The sequence below is a fragment of the Amblyraja radiata genome, chromosome 10, assembly GCF_010909765.2.
Source record: "Amblyraja radiata isolate CabotCenter1 chromosome 10, sAmbRad1.1.pri, whole genome shotgun sequence".
NCBI lineage: Eukaryota > Metazoa > Chordata > Chondrichthyes > Rajiformes > Rajidae > Amblyraja > Amblyraja radiata.
In genome coordinates this window covers 29871459-29886443 of record NC_045965.1, presented here as the reverse complement: position 1 = coordinate 29886443, position 14985 = coordinate 29871459, and the positions used below count along the sequence as shown (strand labels likewise).

General features: G+C 41.7%; 1 protein-coding gene across 6 annotated transcripts in view; it reads right to left on the bottom strand.

Annotated features, from left to right (window-relative positions):
* Positions 1-359: 359 nt before the first annotated feature.
* Positions 360-14985, bottom strand: part of sgip1 (SH3GL interacting endocytic adaptor 1) — a 103736-nt gene continuing 89110 nt past the window's right edge. For all 6 annotated transcript variants that reach the window (XM_033028430.1, XM_033028432.1, XM_033028434.1 and 3 more), the window contains 5 exons: positions 14426-14558; positions 9765-9967; positions 7666-7730; positions 6150-6314; positions 360-3207 (listed from right to left, as the gene is read on the bottom strand). In XM_033028430.1, the coding sequence (XP_032884321.1) occupies positions 3185-3207; positions 6150-6314; positions 7666-7730; positions 9765-9967; positions 14426-14558 (589 nt within the window). In that variant the 3' untranslated portion in view covers positions 360-3184. The remainder of the gene's footprint in view (positions 3208-6149; positions 6315-7665; positions 7731-9764; positions 9968-14425; positions 14559-14985) is intronic.

Genomic DNA, 14985 nt, shown 5'->3' with positions numbered 1-14985 from the left:
CTGTCTGGAGCCCTCTCCACTTGTGAATCTGCGAGGAAAGCATTAAAAGGTGATCAGCAATGTTAACTCAATTAATGTAATAATGGTGCTCACAATTTAAACTATTTCCTATTTGGTAAATCACTCAATGAATCACTATTTGGTACCTGTCTGCAAAATATTATTGTGCATTAAATGTTCAAGAATTTGCCATTCAGCTAAAGTGCAGTTATGATGACTTCTCCAGGAGAAGCCTTTGTTAGGTTGCATACAAGTGGCTTTCTCAAGCTTCGACCACCATAGCCAGGAATACATTATATTGACACTGACCACAGACACAGTTTTCGAAAGAAACATAAAATTGTACCTGGACTGCAATACAATTTTTTAAACTTTATTTCAGTTTCAAAAAAAGTGACATTCAACATTTTAAACAATTATTACAGTACAATTTCCATACTGTATAGAATTTAGATTTTTTTGATTTATAAATGGCCAAACCATTTGTTTAATACCTAATACATTAAAACATGATTGCATATTCATATTTATGTGCAATGACCAACAGGGGAAACAGCCACTGAAGAAATGACATATATATTTGTATATATATTTATATTTTAAAAATCAGTATTTACAAAATAGCACGCAACATCAATGGAGCTATTCTTATTTTTGTTTCAGTTTTCTTCTGAAGGTGAATATGTTTCCACAGGCCCAAAGGTATCACACCCCTGGTAGCCATTCAGTGTGTGTGCTTCAGTATGGATGACCAAACAATCAATGTTGACAAGCTGTTAAACCATGAGAGGTACGGCAGTGAGCATGAGATAAAAGCATTTAATGGTGGAAATACTCTGCAGAGAGAGAAACAGAATTAATGATTTAGGTCAGTGACCTCTCGTCACAACCAGAACCATTCAGTAAGCATGATCCCGATCCAATCAATATCTGTAGATGTGCTCTTTCCAATAAATACCACTGCATAGTAAACACGCATGAGGTCCCTAACCAATGTTTCCCTGCTTAATTTAGCACTTCCATTTTTGTCCTGCTGAGATTGACTGACGCAGACCAAGAATCCGAACTTCTAATCTGCACTGTTATAGCAACTAGTTCCTTTATCCAGGGCGATCTTTGATGTGTCTAAATAACTATTCAAGTCAATAATTCAAAAGACAGCCATTAATGGTCAGGTCTGATTATTTTTCTTGAATGCTCAGCAGTGCATTCACAGTGCACAACTGTGCAAAATAGTGTTCCAATGGGCAAAAAAAATACAAAGAACAACCACTTTCTCTTTCACAGCCAAAACATACCCACAATGTGTGTAATGTTTCCTTATCAATGCTGAGGGAACATTAAAATGTTTCCTTTAAAACCCGTTCTCAGCCTCAAGTATAGCAGCAGAACCGTTTAGCTTATACCATCTTCAGTAGGTGGGCTGAATATCCAACATGTAGATGCACACAGCTGCTTCCAGTGCTGGGAATGCTGACTGTGTTTTGGTGCTGATGCAGGTAGTCTTCACAGGTCACCAAGACCTCAATTGGTTTACTGGCCTGTTCAGGGAGAGTGCAACACTGCTGCTGCTCTGTGTGCCAGTGACCATACATTAGCTAGCCTCTGAGATGTTGTCTCTTGTATTCAAGCTGCCAACTGAAGTGAGGTTACCATCTGAGACTTGGGGCAAAACAGGTCTTTGTTGCATCTTGCTGCCCCCAATGGAAGGGTGAAGTTGCCACCAAAAATGTAGTTCCCAGCTCACAAAAAATATTTAAACTATCACCATTTTACCACCTTTAGGCAGTGAACTTTGTACTGACCCTGCTCTTCAAAATATTTCAGTTTGATTAATATTTCTTTCAGAGTCATTCAGTGACCAAAGATGAAGATATATTAGTGGAGTACATGCAAAATGATTGTCTTTATAAATATTCAGACACTGTATAGTACTCCATCTTAGATTCAGGTGCCACCATGTACTAAATTTAAGTTATGCAAATCTTCTTTGGCTCGGTCAAGAGCATGGGGAGAAAATGTTCACTTACACATTTATAGCTATTGTATGTGGTCCTTACCCTCTTTGTATTGAGGCAGAACTTGGTCTTTAAAACAATGCATTATTGGCAAATGTGTAAATGCACATTAATTTCATGATTAATTGGAAAAACACTTCTGGGTGACGTGAGGGCTAAAAATAAACCCAAGGTGGATAATATGTCCACTATTTTCACTTTACAACATTTTTTTTTACATTCAAATCATTTTGTATTTATCTTGTAAAAATTGCAACCACATCACCAAAGCAATTTTCAAAAGAAGCTGCTGGAACTATTATTCACGTTTGAATGTTGTAACTTTTTGCATTGACATGAAACTTGACATAACATTCCAGACTGGAAAGTTAACACTGGAATTGCACAATAAACTAATCTTCAGCTGAAAGATACATGATCTTAAAACCCATTTTCTCGGTCCCATATGAAAAGTCAACCTTAACTGACCCCCTTTTCATTTTTTTTATGATATAAAATTCAGTGTTATTGGATTTTGTTCTCTGAAAGGTTAACTGGCCTGACTCTGTTTGGGGAAACAAAAGATCTATACAGTATTATTGCACAGGTCCCCTCTCTTTACCATTATTCCTCTAAAACATAGCATTTTTGCAAAATTGTTCTCTGTCCACTATCTGAGACATACCAAGATGGACAGATTTCCAACATCAAAATTTCAAAAAAAAAGCTGATACAACTGGCATCAATACTGGTAAGTTCAGGGGCTAAAGATTCAGAGAATACAGTATATTTTCTTAGACAGTTCTACTCAAATACAATGCTATATGTTTGAAGAGGCATAACCTACAGGTTAATAATGATGACTCTGAAATGTCTATAGCAGCTGAAATACAGACATTTGGAGTTAAGAGTGTACGGGGAGGTGGTTACCAAATTACAAATACATTTGTTACACTGTAAAATACGAAATGTTACCAATGCTACATCAATCATATAATAATACTGCAGAACTGTTCAGGTCTTCTGGTGTTACTCCAACTTCCAGTTGTTGTTGGAAATGTTCTAGCCGCATGGAACTTCAGTTTGAAATTAGAAAATAAAAGTTTGTTTTGCGTGTTCAGTCCTTCATGACTCCTAGTTGTGTTTAAAAACCATCCGGTAAGTAACATCAAACAGAGGTGCGGACTTCAGTTGTCAGCCATGTATTTCCCTTTAGAAGAGAATAAGCTAAGTTAAAAATGACTGGTTTCCACACAGATGAAAGGGATATATAGTTTAGTTTACAGATACTGCGTGGAATCAGGCCCTTTGACCCATCAAATCCATGCTGACTATTGATCACCCCATTCACTAGTTCTATGTCCTACACCCTCGGGGTAATTTACAGAAGCTAATTAACCTACAAACTTGCACATTTTTTGAATGTTGGAAACCAGAGAACCCAGAGAAAACCTTGTAAGGTACAAACTCCGCACATACAGCACCAATAGTTAGATATAGATGAGGGGGCATGGGGTCGACACTTAGCCTTGGAATCTCCTGGCGAGTTCACTGGACTGATTTCCCTAAATTTAGTGCAAACTCTGGATTGATGTTTTGTTTCGGACTATCCATCTCAGAAGCCACCTCGGAGATTGAGAGAAGTCTCAATGAAATGACGGCTTTGACATTTTTGAGGTACTAATTTCACTTATCCCACCTGTTCCAGTGGTGAAGGGATGATGTACTGGAGTCTCTATCTCATGTGATTCAGGCAGATGTGCTGTCGAAGTGACAAGTATTCAACTTGAGGTAGCTGGCAGCATGGTACATTTCAGGGAGAGGCGTAGCAAGAGAGTGAACGCCTCTCTGCTAGGATCTTTGGTCCAATCCCCCATGTATTTGCCCATGTCCGACTTAAAATGCCAGTCCGGGTCTTAGTTTAGAGATACAGCGCGGCCCAACGAGTCCGCACTGCCCAGCAATCCCCGCACATTAACACTATCCTGCACACACTAGGGACAATTTACATTTACCAAGCCAATTAACCTACAAACCTGTACTTCTTTGGAGTGTGGGAGGAAACCAAAGATCTCGGAAAAAACCCACGCAGTCACGGGGAGAAAGTACAAACTCCGTACAGACAGCACCCATAGTTGGGATAGAACCCGGGTTTCTGCTGCTGTAAGCGCTGTAAGGCAGCAACTCTATGCTGCGCCACTATGCTGTCCATCAGCAAATGATATTATTCTTGTTTTAAAGCTGGGTTTTCCGAGGTGGAAAGAGGCTGGTGCTTAATAGTGGAGTCGGTGATGGAATGTATCTGGCTCTGCCATCCGTGGCCACCAATTGTGGATCAACTTTATCTAATATTTTTGAGTAAGTTACAAGCAGTGAAGAGTATTGATATGCAATTAAGGGAATGTGGCACAAATAAATCAATACAGCAAAAGTGCCACGATTAAACACCAATACAATACCTTTCCATCTCTAAACCTTAAAACCATGTATATTTTCTAAAAGGTAAGCAGGTACAATATAAATCACATCTATTTTAGAAATAATATTGGGTATAATCTTTTATTTTCATCCGTGGAAGCTGACAGGGCAGAGGGAACTTACATATTGACCTGGTTTTGGAGGCCACAGCTAAAGTTTAGTCAAACTCAAAGCTGTCCAATAGATTGGGACCAGGTGAAAAATGTTTTTAGCTTCCTCAGCTCAGTACATTGTTGAATCATCTTGGAAGTGGGGGTGAGTCCAGTGGCAATACAAGAGGTCAGGGGCAATGTTATCTGACCTCCAGTGCTGTACAGTACAGGGGTTGAAACATGCTGAGGTACATAATACCGCTTGTAAGTGGTTCACTATGCACCAACCAGCTAGTTGCCAGCACATTAATTACCATCCATAGGAACTTCAGCTTTAAGATTGACACAAAAAGCTGGAGTAACTCAGCGGGACTGGCAGCATCTCTGGAGAGAAGGGGTGACATTTTGGGTCAAGACCCTTCTTCAGACTAGTGCTGTCTGTCAGACCACAAGTCTGAAGAAGGGTCCGGACCCGAAACATCACCCAATCCTTTTCTCTAGAGAGATACTGCCAGTCCCGCTGAATTACTCCAGCTTTGTGTCTATCTTCGGTTTAAACCAGCATCTGCAGCTCCTTCCTACAAACATCAGCATTAAGCTGGCCCAGAAGGTGCAGAGAAAACGTACCTAGCCTCCACGATTCTTGGATTTTCTTCCAAGATTCCCGTCTCAACCCACCCACCCTCCAATATTGTAAACTTGTTTGGCAAAGGTTGACAATGAATCCAAATTGGAAAATATCACCCCAAGTCCTCAAGAAGGAACTGCAGATGCTGGAAAATCGAAGGTAGACAAAGGTGCTGGAGAAACGCAGCGGGTGCAGCAGCATCTAAGGAGCGAAGGAAATAGGCAACGTTTCGGGCCGAAACCCTTCTTCGCACATCACCCCAAGTCACACGTGACCACATGCCATATGGGGTACAGGTGCTCCAATAATATATCACTACTCACTGATTGGATTTACGGAGTCTTTCCTGACATTAACTTTTCAAATGATTCACTTCTACGGATTTCATTTGAAAGCGAGTTGTTTTTGTTTTAGAGATACAACGTAGGAGCAGGCCTCTGGGCCCGCTGAATCCACGGCGACCAGCGATCACCTATACTATTCACTATGATGATTTACAGAAGCCAATTAAACTGCAAACATGCACATCTTTGGAATGTTGGAGGAAACTGGAATTCCCTGGAGAAAACCCACGCAGTCGCAGGGAGAATGTACAAACTCCATACAGACAACAGCCTTAGTAAGGATTGAACCCGAGTCATTGGCGCTGAACTCCACCGCTGCGCTACTGTGCCACTCGTGTCTGCACCTGTGACCTTATACAAATTTTCTAATGACGTGGGCAACAGCATCGAGAGAAAAATGGAGGAATTCTTTTTGATTCTGGAAAATCAGATGGGCGCAATCCCAGCAGAACTCTGAAAAAGTCCAGCAGGTGGATTTTTGGGCCACGTGTGAGATTAACTTACTGAACCAAATTCTTGAACGAGGGTTGAATGGGCTCCTTCTGGGCTGTACTGCTCCATGTTCCAATATTCTACTTTTTTTCTAAGATACAATGATCTTGAAAATTACCTGCTGCAAATCTCTTTTTGATAAGTGAAAACCTGTAACCTGCTCCAACCAATTCAATATCAGCACCAGAGAGTGTGCTTCCTTCGCTGGTGAACTGGACAGCCAATGTTGCAGGTTTACTTGGGCCTTCTGACAGCTGAAATCTGGCCAAGAGAGATCCAACACCTAAAAGAAACAATGGAAGAATCTGTGTACAGGGAAGGCTGGAACTTAGCACTCAAACACATTAGGAAGGGCCAGCTAAACTGCACTTTACACCCTACTCAGGTGAAGGCTTGAGTCACATCAATAGCCTTCCCAATAATAATAATAATAATGGATGGGATTTATATAGCGCCTTTCTAATACTCAAGGCGCTTTACATTGCATTATTCATTCACTCCTCAGTCACACTCGGTGGTGGTAAGCTACTTCTGTAGCCACAGCTGCCCTGGGGCAGACTGACGGAAGCGTGGCTGCCATTCTGCGCCTACGGCCCCTCCGACCCCTCCGACCACCACCAATCACTCACACACATTCACACACATTCACACACAGGCAAAGGTGGGTGAAGTGTCTTGCCCAAGGACACACAGTTAGCATGGGGGATAATACATAAAAATGTGGGAAAGAAAAACAAATTGCGAAGAAATAAAGTTAAAAATGTTGTAATTGTGTGAAGCTTAATTATGAATTTATTTGACATATCTGGACAGTGACACACCTGGTTGACACAGTAGCACAGCTGGTAGTGCCAGTGCCGGAGATGCAGGTTCAATCCTGCACCCGGGTTCTCTCTGTGTAGAGTTTGACCAAGTGGGTTTCCTCCAGGTGCTCTGGTTTCCTCTCACATCCCAGAGACATTTGAGATGTAGGTTAAATGGCTTCTGCAAAATTGTCCATATTGTGTTGGGAATAGATGAGTAAGTGGGATAACATAGAACTAGGGCAAAATGGTCAGCATCAATCAGTGGGCCAAAGGGCCTGTTTCCATGCTGTATCTTTAAACTAAACAAAAATCTAAATTCCACAGCATCTGTGATGAATGAGGAATACTTCAGATCCTCCCTGTAAAGTATAGGAGAAGATTTTGGCTTCTCTTGATTCAAATTATGGATCTGCCAAACTTACTTTCTGAAAATAAGGGTAACTCTATTTCAAAACTTTCATTATATTTTCATTAGTTTGGTTTAGAGCCCACCGATTCTATTTAAGAGAGATCTCGGAGGCAACCTTTTCAGTCAGAGGGTGGTCCATATCTGCAATGAGCAGCCAGTGAAGCTGTAGCAGGTGACACAATAATGACTGACAAAAACATTTGGACAGCTACTGTATATGGATGGGAAGATTTTAAAGGTATACAAACTAAATACGAACAAAAGGGACTAGCCCTGAATGCCAATTTGATCAGCATGGACAAGTGGGGCCATATAATCCTGTTTCTATGCTGTATAACTCTATGACTCTGACCACTGGGAGCAGAAATAGTCTGTAATGAATATTTTAAAAATGTTTAATAAAAGTTAAAAAAAGATACCTCCATTTTCAGATTTATGAGATAAATCTGGGATCTTCCAGAGTATCCTATGTTGTTCGGTATTCCTTGAAAAGCAAATGTTAGACACAATTTTATTCTCATACCATTGATATAAACATCAACTGTCTAAATGTTCAGCTGGTGAGGGACTATCCATGGAAAGAGAGCAGAGGTAATGTTTCAGGACAAAGACCATCCTCAGAACAGGAAGTATTGGTTTTAAGTTGCAGAGCAGGTGATATGGATGGATAGACTTCATCTGGGATTGTTCATAGTCAAGGCACTGTCCTCATCACAGATGCTGAGATCCATGCTGTTTTGGCACATGTATGCAAGACACCAACTCATTTATCTTAAATCTGACGTGGTCTGCATTTTCATTTATTCTTCACCCTATGGTAATTCTGACCTCATCCATTCAAAGATATTTATTTTGTCCTGTCCATTCCACCACCACCCACTCAGCACATTAAAACTAATTAGTTTCCTTTCTTTTTCAATTCTGATGAAGATTTCAACCTGAAGTCTTAATTTTTTTTCAGATGCTCTCTATCCTGTTGAGTGTTTCCAGTATTTTCTTAATATTTCAGCTTTCTTGGATAGAACACAGAACATTAAAGTAAGCCCTCCAGTATTTGACATTTCCACCCTGGGTAAAAGAGTCTGTCTATTTGCCCTCTCCATGTTCCTCATTTTATATACTTTTATCAGATCTCCCCTCAGCCTCTGATGCTCGAGAGAAAACAACCCAAGATTGTCCAACCTCTTTGATGTTGATCAAAGTTCAGGACCGGCATGCTGTGAGGAGGAGAGATCAGGATGGCTTTGTACACCTTGAAGTTTCTTCAAAGGAGGGATACCTTGAGGCTTTCAAAGAATTGCAAGCTGCAGGCCATGTCAAACTAACTTGATCAAGTTTTTTGAGGAGGCGAAGAAAGTGATCAGCAAGGGTATGGTGGTGGATGTTGTCAACATGGAGTAAGGTAATTGCGAACATCACGTATTGCGGGCATTGACTATGTTCCAAATGGGGAAAGGATTCAATACATCAGAGGTGCAAAGGGACTTGGAAGTGTTGGTGCAGGACTCCCTAAAGTTAATTTGCAGTTTCAATTGGCAGTAAGGAAGGCACATGCAATGCGAGCATTCATTTTGAGGGATGTAATGCTGAGGCTTCATAAGGCACTGGTGAAGCGGCATTGCATAATTGTAAGTAGTTTCGGGCCCCTTATCTGAGGAAGGATGTGCTGGTGTTGGAGAGGGTCCAGAGGAAGTTTATGAGAATGATTGGGCTAAAGTATGAGGAAGGTCTGGGCCTGTAGACACTGGAGTTTAGATGGATGAAGTATTACAGCGCCAGGGAACTGGGTTTGATTCTGACCCTGGGTGCTGTCTATGTGGAGTTTGAGTCATCCTGTGACCGCATGGCTTTCCTCTCACATCCTAAAGATGTACGGGGTTGTAAGCTAATTGGCCTCATTACAATTGTCCTTAATATGTGGGGAGTGGATGGGAAAGCGGGATAACGGAACTAGAAACTAGAAACTGGGTAATTTCTTTTTGGAGAAGAAGTTACAGGGTATAGGGAAAAGCAAAGGAGTGACATTAATTGGATAGAACTTTGGATGTGGAATAGTTGCAAGGAAAGTAAGATTTCATGCGATAGATTTATTTGGTAAGATGAGAGTGCAACAAATCAAACAAGAAAGGAAGGATTGTAGATGAGGGTGGGAAGAAGTAAATATGGAACAGGGTGAATTGCAAAATGTTTGATAGACATTGTGGAGAGATAATCAAGTTAGGAAGTGTAAGGAGTGAGCAAGGATTAGTAGACTGTGTTGAGCAGTGATCAGCTGGAAAGGTGGAGCATCTAAAAGGAAAGGTAGAGAATGGCATGATTGACTGGTAACAGTTAGAGAGGAAGGATCTGAATCACACATGAGCAACACTGGGGAATGGGAAGTGGTGACTGGGCTTTCCATGGGTTTGTGTTGTCGGGAAGAATTTCCAGGCTCAGGATGCTCTGCCTAGATAAGGAAATCAAGTTTCCAACAAATCCCTCACACAAAGTCAATGATTGAACAGAGAAAATCTCTTACCAGGTGGCAGGCGGAAGCACTGCCTGAACTTTGGCAACTCCTCCATCCACAGGAATGAGGAACTGGACATTGTTGAGAGCAACGGGCATGATCATTGCCTCGGCGTTATACTTATAATCTATTCGAAGATCGGTGCAAGTAGGTTCACAGCGCCAGCTAACTGCTAGATTCAACGGTGTGGACTGAAGGCCTTGGGAAGACACCTTCAGAAAAGAAAGACGTTATTAATTCTATGTGATTTTCAGTGTTTATATCTCATTAAATGTCTCTTTCAAATGTCCGTCTTTCTTTACCCAAGGTATTCACTTGAACACTGTGACACAGACCCAGATATTTGTTTCTTGTCCAAGTAATCGTTCGGTACCTGAAACCTGACACGCAGTGTCAATGGGCCAATTGGAGGGAACATTTTCTAACATCTATGCAGGTTCAGTTTCAAGAGTATTCACTGGGTCAAAAGATCAGGTTGAAGATTTTGTCCTAATTGAATTCTTTAAAGACTGCCTTTTTGGTTTGAGATGGAATGCATTTCCTGAATCCAACCAACCCAAACTTTGCAAAGGTGGCAACGATCAGGTTTTAGTTTCATTTTTTCCCACATACACAGCATCTTGTACCTGTTTGTAGACAAAAATGCTGGAGAAACTCAGTGGGTGAGGCAGCATCTATGACTGATCAGTCTGAAGAAGGGTTTCGGCCCAAAACGTTGCCTATTTCCTTCGCTCCATAGATGCTGCCTCACCTGCTGAGTTTCTCCAGCATTCTTGTCTATCTTCGATTTTCGAGCATCTGCAGTTCCTTCTTGAACATCTTGTACCTGGCTTCTGGAGAAGGTCCTCGACAATCTTTTGTTGCCATTCTGATATGATAAATTGTACAGCTCGTGTTTATTGGAAATGCATACATCAGCGTCCTTACTGATCACCTAGGCTCTAGTTTAATGCAAAAAGATGAGGGCACAGCATCAACTGTCCGGGTTGTTGTGATGTAATTGCTATTGTGTTAATGAGGCAAATAGTGATAATTGTGACTCCAGGTCTACCCAAATTCTGCTCTAACACCATTTACAAGTTTACAGATGAAACCACTGAAGTGGGCTAGATTTCAAACAACGGTGAGATGGAGTATAGGAAGAAGATAAGGAACCTCGTATGATGGTGTCAAGGCAGCACCTCTCTCTCAATATCAGCAAAATGAAGAGACCAGTTAGTGATTATTGGAAATGGGTGATGTGCTCCAGTCAGCATCAATGGTGCTGAAATAGAGATGTCTGAGAGCTTCAAGTTCCCAGGCAGAAATGTCACCAACAATTTGTCCTGGTCCGAACACACTGACACCACATTTGCCTGGATAGCATGAAAATTAATGTTTTTCATTGTATCTCGGTACACGTGACAATAATAAACCAATGTCAATAGTGTAAAATAGATATTAATCAATTCAGTTACCTTATATGCAATATTTCTGATTTTCTTTTAAACCCTTCCATTGTAACAGACTAGATATTTCCTGAATATAACTCCACTGGTTGTTGGTATATAAATCAACTAATTCACAGAATTCACCAACACTTGGTGACACCATTCAGCGCATTTCTACTTACATTTCTGCAATTGGTATGCTAAGGCACGATCTTGATCAGCTGGCTTAGTGGGCTGAGGAATGGCTAATGGAATTCAATGCAGATAAATGTGAGGTGTAGCATTTTGGGAAGTCAAAGCAGGACAGGACATTCACAGTGAAGGTCACTTCACAAACACAGGTTCTGGGAAATGTTTAGAGCAGAGGGATCTTGGAGTACAAGTACATAATTCCCTGAAAGTGGCGTCACTGGTAGATAGGGTAGTGAATAAGACTTTTGGCACGTCGACCTTCATCATTCGGCACATGGAGGAAAACAGCAATGTCGTGAGCTGACTGAGGTCTAACTTCCCGTCCCTTAGAGGGTTCTCAGTGTTCAGCGAATAGCTATGAAAGGCGCCCCAGGGCACAAAGACTGAGCGGTACAGCCAGGTCTCGGGTCAATGTGTCTGGATCGAGGAGTTGTCTGACTGGACCGCACCAGGTTCTGGAGAACTGGACAGTGGCCAATGTTGTTCCTTTGTTTACGAAGGAAAGTAGGGAGAATTCAGGGAACGTTAATCTGGAGAGCCTCATATCAGTGGAAGGGAAACTATTGGAGAGAATTCTTCAGGGTAAGATTTACTCCCTTTTGGAAGAGAATGGGCTGATTAGGGATAGGCAGCATGGCTTTGTACACACAGGCCGTGCCTCACTAACTTGACTGAGTTTTTTGAGGAGGTGATGAAGGAGATTGATGAAGGTAGGGTGGTGGATGTTGTACATGGATTTTAGTAAGGCTTTTGATAAGGTCCCTCATGGCAGGCTGGTCCAGAAGATGAAGATGTTTGAGATGGAGCAGCTGGGCTTGTTCACTTTGGAGTTTAGAAGGATGAGAGGATATCTCATTGAAACATATAAGATTGTTAAGGGTTTGGACACGCTAGGGGCAGGAAACATGTTCCCGATGTTGGGGGAGTCCAGAACCAGGGGCCACAGTTTAAGAATAAGGAGTAAGCCATTTAGAACGGAGACGAGGAAACATTTTTTCTCACAGAGAGTTGTGAGTCTGTGGAATTCTTTGCCTTCGAGGGTGATGGAGGCAGGTTCTCTGCATGCTTTCAAGAGAGAGCTAGATAGGGCTCTTAAAAATAGCGGAGTCAGGGGATACGGGGAGAAGGCAGGAACGGGGTACTGATTGTGGATGATCAGCCATGATCACATTGAATGGCGGTGCTGGCTCGAAGGGCCGAATGGCCTACTCCTGCACCTATTGTCTATTGTCTATTTCACAATGAGTTGGTCGTATGGATTTAGAACTTGCTTATTCATAGGAGACAGAGGGCTGTGGTGGAAGGTAGATATTCTGGCTGGAGGTCTGTGACTAGTGGAGTTCTGCAGGGATCCATGCTGGGACCTCTGCAGTTTGTGAGATATATAAATGACCTTGACGTAAATATAGATGGGTGGGTGAGTAAGTTTGCTGACAACCACAAAATTGGTGGAGTTGCGGTCAATGAGGAATGCTGCTAGAAGATAAAGCAGGATATAGACCAGCTGCAGAAATGGGTGGAGAAATGGCAGATGGTGTTTAACCCAAGCAAGTGTGAGGTATTGTGTCCAAGTGCCCAAACATGCACTTTGGGAGGTTGATGTAAGGGGAGAGTATGCAGATAATGGCAAGACCCTTAACAGCATTAATTTTGCAGAGGGATCATTGAATCATAGCTCATTGAAGGTGGTAGCACATGTAGATGGAGCGGTAAAGGAGACATATGTTATGCTTGTCTTTATTGCTTGGGCTATTGATTATGTCAGGAATTCATGATGTAGCTTTATCAGACTTGGTTGGGCTGCATTTGGAATATTGTGAACAGTTCTGGACGTCCAATTAAGGGAGGGTTGTGGAGGCTTTGGAAAGGGTGCAGAGGAGGTTTATCACAATGCTGCCTGGTTTAGAGGTTTTCAGCTACGGAGAACTTGGATGGACTTGGATTGTTTTCACTGGAACCACAGAGGTAGGGGGGCGACATAATAGAAGTATTTAAAATTATGAAAAGCATGGATAAGGTAGAGAGTTAGAACCTTTTTCCCAGGGGAGTAAATGTCCAACACTAGAGGACATAGCTATACGGTGAGAGGGGGAAAGTTTAATGCAGATGTGCCAGGTACTTTTTTTAATTCCGAGTGGTGGGTGCCTGCAACATATAGCCAGGGGTGGCAGATACAATAGGCTTGATAAGGCTTTTTGGAGCGGCACAGCGGTTGAGTTGCTGCTTTACAGCGCCAGAGACCTGGGTTCGATCTTGACTATGGGTGCTTTCTGTATGAAGTTTGTACGTTCTCCCTGTGACCGCATGGGTTTTCTCCGGGTGCCCTGGTTTCTTCCAACACTCTAAAGACGTACAGATGTGTAGGTTAATTGGCTTCTGTAAATTGTAAATTGTACCTAGTGTGTAGGATTGTGCTAGTGTATGGGGTGATTGCTGGTTGGCATGGACTCGGATGGCCGAAGAGCCTGTTTCCACGCTTTTTCTCTGAAGTCTAAAGATAGTCACATGGAAGTGCAGGGAATAGAGGGATATCGAGCACGTATTGGCACATGAGATCCGTTTAACTTGGCATCATGTTCGGGCTTAAGGGCTCGTTCCTGTGCTGTATTGTTCTATGTTCCATGTTCAGTTTACAGACACCTGCCGATGGCATGGGTCACAGAACCCAGAGTTCGCCCATTGCTACAACAGGACCTGCATTTCACAGACTGCAAGGCATCAGATTGTAACTCCATCTACAGTATGTAGGATGTGTTGCAGGCATGGAATCCTAAGACTACCACTGGATGGATTCATTCTACCTTCCATGCTTCTTAATCTCAAGGTACCAATGCTTCAGCAGGGCAATTACTGTCTGCAAGAGATAACATTTGAACCTTTTTATCATTGGTGCAGAGTGTGATGACAGAATGTGTAAGGTAGTGCAGATGGCAGAACAGAAATACTGCTGGTCATCATTTAAATTACAAATAAATGTGATAAATGCAGGAGTTTAATCTGACAAACCATATATTTTGGTTCTATTAAGAAGTCCAGGTATCCACTCACCTGATACTTTAACATATCCACGTTGTAATAAGTAGCCTGTGGTTTTTGCTCAGCTACCTTTTTTAAATGAGTCATAAGATTCGGCATGTTTACCCAGAATTCTTTTGTTTTGGCATCAGGTTGAGAAGTGTTGCTGGACAAGAGAAAGAAAAATAATAGTTTGCCAGCAAAATTATAGAAGAAAGAAATGGAAAATATTAGGGGCGCAGCCATGATGAAGCATTATATAAATTACGTTGCAGTTCATGGTTTGCCCATGTCTCCTAATGTTATGCAACTTAATGTGCACAACTGTTTAAAAGACCCTGACATTTTCACACAGTTTTATTTGGCAAACAATTTGTGGCTACCGTCTCATGTTTAGGGATTAGAGTTTACAATCAAGATAGCTTTAAATATCCCCAATACTATGATAATTCTTATTTCCACAAATCTGGGCAATGAACGGCATCTTACTTCTGTCTTCATTCAATATTCATGCAAATGCAATTGCTTTTGTCTATTGTCTATTGCTTGCAGAAGGTCTCTAGCTGTGATCAGGAATTGAGATCAGTGGCTGA